Below are 9,406 nucleotides of genomic sequence, written 5' to 3'. Positions count from 1 at the left end.
GACTGAGCGTTGCCAAGCAGAGCAGTTTGTCTCATGTCTGCATCTCATAATAACATGTAGGAGCTTCAGGGCTTTATAATAGCTTTCGTAGGTGTTTAATGAGGCACAGAGTGATTAATTTTTTAATTTTTTTCTGCAATGAAAGAAATAAAAGAGTTATTTTTTCTTCTGATAGTTGAGACTGATTCACAGTTTGCTTTAATACGTTTTAGGCAGGGTGCTGTGCAGAAAGAATTTAATCCTGGGTTCCCCTCTGGCAGTATCAGTGCATCAGTAGTTTACTGGCACGGAGAACTCAAGGGATTAGGATCAAGAAATCATTGTTTTGAAACACTTCTAAGTACAAAGTACAGCTAGCATAAAATTTTAACAGGCCAAAGTCACCCACTCATTAAGTATGTGTCCCCTTGCATGTGTGGCAAAGTGGTCAGCGGTCCCTGACACTAGCTCCAGCACTCAGAACGCAGTGAGATGAGAAGCACTGCAGTCAAGACCAAGCTGGGGACCACAGCCTTTCACAATTCTCCCTTTAGTCCTTGCCACTGTAAGCATATAGTATAATCCTAGAAAAAAGTGGCTTACATAACTCCCGAGCAGCTACTCATTCAAAGTTACTTACATTTTGGAGAGCTCAAGTCAGGTCATAGTGCAAGGTGCTGCATGACACAACAGTAAGTTCATGTGCTATCTCAGCGCGCTCATCACAGAAGAAAAATCTTCTGAAACTAAGTTCTGCTCGGAAGCAAACATATTTCCATGCCTCGTTTTTCTGAGATGGTGCAAAAGGATTCTAGACCAGTCAGCGGGGTTGCATTTTTGGTGGGCACCTTGCATTTGGACATGAATGCCTGATGCTCCTGAGCAAAATCAGTTTGTTTCAATATTATTGACTTGCCTTAGGCCCAGTTTGGCTTTGGCAAAGGCAGAGCCCTCAGTGATGTGATCTGGATGCGGCATCCAGAGCCTAGAGTGTATCAGCTGAGCCTCAGTCAGCTGGTGTCATGGGACTTGGCCAGAACCGGATAAGTAATTTCAGAGCAAATGAGGATAATGGGGTTGGGGGGGGGCGGGAAGGGAAAGGGATGGAGGGAGGACAACTGAGCAGATATCAAACCTATTATAATTTTAAACAATAACTCGATTATAGAGTCTCTGGGAGAATTTTAAAGCAGTGCTTGGCAGTAGCCTGTTAATATTATGAGATGAAACCTGACACAGAGTCATCCCATCATTAAATCCCCTCTGTGTTGAATGCGTGTCCTTGAATGCTGACTCCAGTGTCGTTATCCCGTTTCTGTCCCTCACTACAGCTACTCTTGTGGCTTTATACTTTAGCAGTATAAAATGCTTAGAGCTCAGAAATGGTTAGTCCGGTCTAACAGTGGTCCCAGGCCCAGAGTATCAGATTCATCTTCAATAAACTCTTGTCGCTGACACTCCATGGTGTGCAGTGTTGCCAAATTTTAAACTTGACAGAGAAATGAATGCAAGATAAATAAACAGCAAGATTTTGGCAAAAATAATAAATGCAGCCACCCTGGTTTAGAAAACATGCTAAGCCTTTGAACAGTTTTGTTTTAGAAAAGGAGGACTGTTTGAAAAGGATCCAGGGTAAATGTTTTTGGTAGAGAGAGATACACAATTAACGAGGGTGACTTTATCTCCCCTATTAAACCAGCACTCTCTTCTGACCTTTCCTAGGCTATTCTATATGCTTTTGAGGCTTGTTTTTCAAGTTAGTAGTGCAGGAGCGCCAAGGGTTGTCATGTCCTCAAATGTGAGGGCATCAGGATGCTCTGCGACTATGTAAAAAATGTTATTTGTGCCAATGATAGTCTGCAAGATTAAAAAAGAAAAAAAAGAAGCTGACAAAATAGCTTTGTCAGCTGGACCTCAAACACTCAATGAAGGATGTGGCCAAGAAAAAAGACACTTCTGTCCATTCAATGGTAGCTAGGTCCTGGGAATAAGGAGACAACAAACACAGCTTGCTGCGGGGTTTGCTTTTATAGCAGACCTCTGTTAAGATGGTCTTTCGTGGCCTGGCTGGCACAGAAAGTATCAGGTATCTACAATGAATGGAATCCCTATGGAAATGTTGACTGTGAACGGGGAGAGCCCCAGATGGTGTGGGTCAGGCAGCGATTCACTGAACCCGGCAGAGCCGTGTTACTTCACGTTCACTCCCAGCGGGCCTGATTGATAGCAGTTCAGAAGGTTTTCCTGGAAATCTCAAAAGACCAGGCTGTTATGGAATTTTTGTGTTTCTACATCTGGCTGGATGTTGATTTTTCTGATTTTCAGCAGAAAGCCTGGAAGGGGGAGAGGGAGAACCTTCCTGTGCCAACTATTTATCCGAAGGGGGGAAATGCAGTAGGGGAAACAGCAGTCAGAGGTGATTGACAGAAATCTTTAGAAGGATAAATCCTATCAGGGGGGCTGTGTGTGTGTGTATGTGTTGGATTTATGTCAACACGACATCATGCAGAAAAGAGAGGTAAATCAGCCCAGGTAAAGCATCACAGTAATGCAGTTCCTGACATTTGAGCTCCTTTTTTTAGAGCTGGTGCCATTTGGTCTCCATAGCAATGCACTGTGCTGTGCAAAAATCCTCTCAGCATGTGCATAGGATAAAAATACGGAACCGTATCTAGATATCTGCTAATCCCCCAACGAGTACAACACTGGGACAGTACTACGGGGGAAATACTGCTGAACAACATTATTCCTGAAGTCACACTCGAATCCAGCAGGATCTGTAGCATTTGAATGCCCCCTGTTAGTGCTGTGAGGTGCTCTAGCCTTCCTTGCGTAACCTTTTCCTCCTTCTTCTCCTCTCTTGCCTTCAAACATCTAGGAATTTATGGTTTTAAGGCCTGAAAAGGCAAGGCAAGCCCCTTCCGTCTTGCTTTTCTCTCTGAGTGAGCGAGTTAGCCCCTCTGAAATACTGTTAGATTCTCACTGTGCACTCTCATGTGAACTCTCCCATACGGTGCAGAAATCGCACTAGTTTTTTCTCATCTATCATTTCTCTTTAACGTAGAAAAATAGTGACTTGATGTAGAACAAGTAGTTGCTCTGGTGGGAAAGATCATTGAGTTTAATACAGAGGAAACTAACAGAAATCTCATCAATAGATTTCAGAGAAAACTCTAGGCAATAATTCACTAAAAGTCTAATTAGCTTTATTAACTGAATAGACATGGAATTCCTTGCTGCAGAATTGTTTCTTTTTTAATATTTTGGGTAGCTATTCTTTGAAAATCTACAAGTTGACATTTGAATCAGTAAAATGGGTTACTATTGTTGTTATCCTTTTCTAGGAGGGTGGAGAAGACCTATTTCACTACAAGGTCAACTCTCTGCCTGTGCCCGATTGTTACAGAAATACAAAGAACTGTGCGCTACCTGTTAGCTAAAAGCTAGACATCTGCTTTTATTCTTTTGTGATTGTCTGTACTATGAATGGATAAACATACAGCAAACACTGGCACAGCTTCTATTTGTAAACCAAATATGAACAGTCTAATTCATGGGATCGTGAAGGTGGTAGGATTAAGGGACTTCTCTGTAGGACTGTCTTCATAGCTACGATAAAGCAAAGGTGGAAATCACGGCTCTGGTAAATGTACTTGCTTTGCAGTGCTTACACTATTATTTACTATACATGCCACTTCAACTTTTCTCACGTCCCATCAATTGCAAAGGTGCCAGTCCATCTGTATGTCTAAAGTTAAACATAGCTTTGTTAGATACTGGTATAATTATAACTCTCATTTTCTGGATTAATAAATGAAGTTCTTCAAACTTTGTTCCATCAGTAAAGGAGAACACTGGAGAGGCAGTCAAGACACAGCTAAAGTAGATATGTATATTCTCAGCTCTTTTGCTCCTGTCATTTACCATGTGCAGAATATTCTGCCCTGGGAGATCAGATCATGAACAGGAGACACCAGCTTCACTAGAGAGCGCTCTCTTGTTTTTCTGAATGTGATTCAGAATCACAAGGCAACTTGGCATTTTGGAAGACGAGTTAAATCGGTTGACAAGACATTATGTGCTCAAAGCTGATGAAATGAGTTTTCATTTTTATCACCTGAATCAACATTTTTCATGTTAATTAACCTTCCTGTAACTTAAATGCAACAGTGCAGCATTCCTTTCAAAGACCTGCAACTCTGTTTTATTTTCAACTTCTTTCTGGAAGCAAAGTTTACATTATAACTTTCTTGAGCTTAAAACACATTAACCATGGTCTTTCAGTTATAGTACTGAAATACAGAGTTGATTCTCCTTCTAGCTTGCTTAGATAGTCTACCAGTTTTCCTTTTGGAATCAGAAACAAAATTGCAAATTTTGGAAGCATTTTTCTGAATGGGACACGGTCTTCAAAAGAAATATCCAAAAGTACTCACGCTAGAGCCATGATCCCATAAGGCCAAGAACGGATTTCCAGCCTCTTCGGGCTTTTTATCTCATCTGACGTCAACACCATCCCACTGTCCGACTCCTGAGTAGCAAAGGGAAGAGAACATCAGCAGAGTGCCAAACGATCATGACAGCATAGGGCACTTTTAAATTAAAAATGGCTTGCCACGGGGAGAGTGTGGAGAAGAGTCAGACTAAGCCACTATTAAAGTCAGTAGAGAAAGAAAGCCAAGGAGCTAGTTAGAATACCAAATTCCAGCTGTCTTATTTCGTGATGATATCACTTTTAGGCAAGTTGATAGAACTTCACCTTGTACAACTGTCTCCAGCTACAGAGCAGACAAAGCTAGGGCAGGAGAATGCACCTTCTCCTTCACTGTGGCCTGTAGAGGTTGGGGCTCCCTGTCTATGCGGTTATCAGGGAGAGGCTGCCAACAAGGTGGCCATCTGTAGATGTTATATTGTGGTGTTATATACGAGCTTATGTACTGGAACTAACGTAGGAACTACCAGCTAGTCTGTTTAATCGCAAGATTCCAGCCAACAACCTGGAGGGCAAATGTTTGCATCAAAACTCTCAATTGTGTGCTATTTAGTAAAGTGCTTAACACACAGGTATGTCCAGTCGGTGTGTGAAATTAAGCCCATTCTTCAGAATATTCTCTTATCAGGGCCTATATTATCAGTTTTTATCCAATTGTTCCTGATAATGCTGCTATTTAGCCTGAGGACATTTGCCTTGTTTTTGTGATGATAAAATTTTTGAGCTGCGTTTTGAAAGAGCACCCTTAAAACGAACATATCAAAAAATAATTTTACATTTTCAAACTTGAAATTGATATTAAGCATGACATATCCTACCATCTAGGTAGGATAGCTGAGATATGAATGGGCAGAAATTAATAAAGAATATATCCAATAATACTGGCTAGGCTCCTCAGAGAAAAAGTTCCCTAAATCCCTACTGGAAATACACTACTAGAAACACTGAAATTTTAAGGAAGTGGAAGTTCAGTATTTTGGCAAATCCAAGTGCTTTGCAAAGATACATAGCCTAAAAGGCTCATGGTTATGGATTTTTTTATGAGCTGTCCAACTAAACTGTCTTCATTAGTTTTAAAGTTGAGGCTGTGATTCCGCTGCGCTTAAAATTGAGTCTTGAGGTTGCAATTAAAATCAAGCTGTTACTGTGCTAAGTGCCACACAAGTTCACAGACATGCACAGTCCTTGTTTTAAGTAATTAAAAAAAAAAATTAAATGTCCTGGGGGGGTTCCTTTGCATTTGAAACATTTTGTGATGCTGGAAAGCTGCATGCCTCTCTGTCTGTCTCACAGACATGCACAGTCCTTGTTTTAAGTAATTTCAAAAAAAAAATTAAATGTCCTGGGGGGCATTTGAAATATTTTGTGATGCTGGAAAGCTGCATGCCTGCCTGTCTGTCAAAACTAAGAAAGCAAAAGACTTCAACATGGGAAGTGAAACTCTAGTTAGTCTTATTTTACCATTCAAACTGATTGAAACAGAAAAAATAATCCCAGCAAACAACAAATAAAAAGCAAAAGCTTTTTTATAAATGCTTTGGTAATATATCAGTTGTTAATAAGATCGGTCTGGAAACTGGTTTTCAATGTATAAAGTAAAATCCTGAATTAATTAAGTATGTTAAAAAACTCAGTAGAACCCAGCTTTTCTCTCTGGTTTTTATCTTGACTATTTTCCCTTAAAATCTGCAGTAAGAAACAATTTATTTGAGTTCTGCTTTGCATCTTGCTTACAGAAAAAATTGTTAGAAGAATATCAACAGAGACTACAGATAAGTAGCACAATTGCAGGAAGGCGTGGTAGAGCACTTTCAGAGTTCCTGGGCAACTATTTGAAATAATGATCAGTATTAATGTCTTGATATTTAAGATAATTTTGGTAACCCAAGTGCACTTACTTTGTCCAAGAGTAGATCACACCATAATTTTGCTTTAAAAGATCCTCACTGAAATATCACATTTATTTCTGATCTATTAATGTATTATTACCCTTTTTTGAAACTTTTCCCCCTTTGTGTAAGGACTTACTTTGAAATGCCATGAACAGGGAGCATTTGGGAAAGTAATGCTCATGCTGGCAGCAGTAATCTCTTACTGATACCAGATCTATCTAGTAAATGTCTTTGTGTGATTCAGAGGGACAGACTTTTATCCTGCAAGAGGAAAGATGCGGGAGCCAGAGAAAATTCTAAGCCTTCTAATTCCTAAGATGCACTGATAAAGGCACAGAAATTACATCTGGGAAAATACTAGGGAATAAGGGGCATCAATTCGTGCTAACCAAGAGAACAGATGAGAAATACACTATATTTGTCAAGGACAGGAAACATGTCCAGGACAAGTCGTAGCTAGAGACTTGACCCTTCCCAAAAGAGTTGGTCTGAGGAATGGTTCTGTCCAAGAGGGAGTCTTAGCTGGAGCATGGGGGACGGTCCCCTGCCTAGCAGAGTAGACAGGCTGGCTTGTTTCTATAAAACCGTGCGCATCTTTCTTTTGCTGCTCTAGCCATCTGATGCTTGCCCTCTTCCTCTGTTAGAAGGTTTCCTGAGGGCTTCATGCTTCCTCCCTAAACTTCAATCTGCTTCAAACATGCATGCATTGCAAAGATTCCTCCTTAGTGGCACCAAATCTGTCACTGAGGCAAGTGGTGTGGACTGCCTATGGCACTGCAGCCAGTGAGTACCTGAACCATAGAGGAAATTCATGAGTTGGGTTGTTTGTATTTTGTTTTTGTTTTAAATAAGGAAGAAAAAAATAGAAAAAAGATCCTCCACCCTTGGAACCTGTAATTTCAGAGGAAGCCAACAAGCAGAACCATCATTCTGTAACAAAACAAGCTTTTGTTTTCCACTGGAGTGAAAACGAAACCGTTCAACACCCTCTCACCCTGCAGTGCCACTAAACTAGCAATAAATATGTTCACTTAGGGTGGGGAAAATCTAAGGTTAAAGCCCTTTGTGTGAATCAAGTAGAGCAGGAACTTGAACCTTGGTCTTGTTCATCCGGAACTGAATATCCTCACCACCACCAAGTTATTGGCTGTCTCAGCCAGCCAGAATGTGTTATGGACACACTTCCTTCAAAAGGCTCCATTTCAATGAGCTGCCATTTTCTTATGGGGGAAAAACCATATTGAAATATGTAATATAAAGCCCCTTAGCCTGATCAAAGCCAGGATAATCATGCATGAGCTTCTCTTTAAATTATTTCTTAAACTAAATGCAGGTCCCTCTTTGTTGTCACACAGACCTATGTGTGAGATGCTAGGGCCAAATCTTCTGCTTGATTTAAAGCTTTTTCGTAACAAACAGATTTCAAAAGCTCTAATAACTGTTTCTGGTGCTGGTGACAAGTGATCTGTGAACCCGGTAGGGAAGGATGCAGTCGCCTCACTTACCTCATGCATCACTTTCTCTTTTTCCACCGGCACCTCATCAAATGTCTTCACACTCAGTGGTCGCTTCTTGCTGTTGTTACTGAAAGCAAGAAAGTTGAGGGGTCAGCACAAAACCCAAGTAGATGCTGCACCACTTGGTAGCTCAGTTAACATCCCTGACACAGCTCAGCTTCCTGGACCAGTCTTCTTTTTTCACCTCTTGTAACTAATAAACAATGCCCTGACAAATTTGGCTGCCCAACTCCTTTAAAACAGCCATATTGAGAGAGGACAACAAACAGTGCCCGGACATATCAAATCTTTCTTTCCCTCCCGCCCCCCGTATATATTTTTCTTACCCAGTTTCCACTGCACTCCAGCGATTAACACAGTTGTTCAGGTTTTCTTCCACAGGGCAAGTTTTGGAGTTAGATTCTCCATCAGGACACAAGGTGATGTTCAGTGGAATATAGTCTTTACCATCCTATACAATTAATAACATAAAAGAACACAAGGCTGGTAAACATAATTTTGTACTGCATCTCAGATGTAAAAGGTTATTGTATTCTACAGAGCTTTACACTGAGAAAGGACTAGATTTTATTTTAACTTTATGATGTTTCTTCAAAGTGATTATGATGTTCTTCACTACCTGTGGAAGTTAGAATGTATAGCTTTATCCAACATCTACTGTGTGGGAGGCTTTGTATGAGGAAAATGATTCACTTTGGGAAACCTACGATGTAGCATGGCTGAAAATGGTCTCTAACATTCCAGTACTCATCTGCAGTTAGCATGTTTTCTCGTCCAGGCATCTCAGCCTGAGCTATTGCTTCACTGGTCTTTATAGCAGTTTCAGGACTTCGACGTGTCCCTCACATATGGCACAGCAGTGCGACGGTTGTATTGAGGGTGTCAATATACGAGCATCCAGTTCAAAAGTAGCTGACTTTGCTGACTTTCACAGCAGCATCTCTGAGTTTGCAGCAATTTCTTTGTGATCGTTACTACATTCCAGATGTGTGGCTGTTCTGCCTCAGTGAAAGTGAACAGAATTTCACTGATCTGCACTTCAGGAAAGCAATCCTCTGTATTGTCATTGCGTTGGCCTCTTTGGGATTTCCAAGGGACCAGTCTCAGGGACACTTAAATCCAAGTTTGAGCCATGTGTTTGGGAGAAGGGAGGGAGCGGCATGAAGTCACAAAACTCCTATGGCCAATATGACTTTAATAGATTTTGGAACTGGTAAAAGAATATTGCCTATGCATAGACTTTTTGCTTATGTTCAACTGAAGGAGTTGCAGCTTAGCAAGAGCCAGTCCTTAAAATGGTAGCCTTAAAGGATTTTATTTCTTGTCCTTACAAGAAATTGATGCTGTGAGTTTAATAGAATTCAGTATACATCTTAATAAGCTCTGTGTTGTCATTATTCCCCTGCAGTAATCTTCAGAAATGACTCTTCCTTTAAGTCCTAAAACTATTTGTCCAAATTTCCCTTTGCTTGATTTTTTTTTTTTTTTTAATTTTGAGAAGCAGTTAAGTGCCCTATTCCCTTATC

At 40.6% G+C, this 9,406-nt stretch overlaps 1 protein-coding gene across 1 annotated transcript in view; it reads right to left on the bottom strand.

The window, feature by feature from the left end:
• Nucleotides 1–9,406, bottom strand: part of LOC103917156 (vascular endothelial growth factor receptor kdr-like) — a 131,883-nt gene that overhangs the window by 8,086 nt on the left and 114,391 nt on the right. Inside the window, exons 27-29 of the mRNA XM_009324265.1 lie at nucleotides 8,207–8,331; nucleotides 7,869–7,947; nucleotides 4,416–4,510 (exon numbers count right to left, since the gene is read on the bottom strand). Of these exons, the coding sequence (XP_009322540.1) occupies nucleotides 4,416–4,510; nucleotides 7,869–7,947; nucleotides 8,207–8,331 (299 nt within the window). The remainder of the gene's footprint in view (nucleotides 1–4,415; nucleotides 4,511–7,868; nucleotides 7,948–8,206; nucleotides 8,332–9,406) is intronic.

This window comes from Pygoscelis adeliae, unplaced genomic scaffold (genome assembly GCF_000699105.1).
Source record: "Pygoscelis adeliae isolate BGI_AS28 unplaced genomic scaffold, ASM69910v1 Scaffold465, whole genome shotgun sequence".
NCBI classification, from domain to species: Eukaryota; Metazoa; Chordata; class Aves; order Sphenisciformes; family Spheniscidae; genus Pygoscelis; species Pygoscelis adeliae.
The sequence above is the reverse complement of the archived record's forward strand: the minus strand, read 5'-3'. Positions and strand labels throughout refer to the sequence as shown.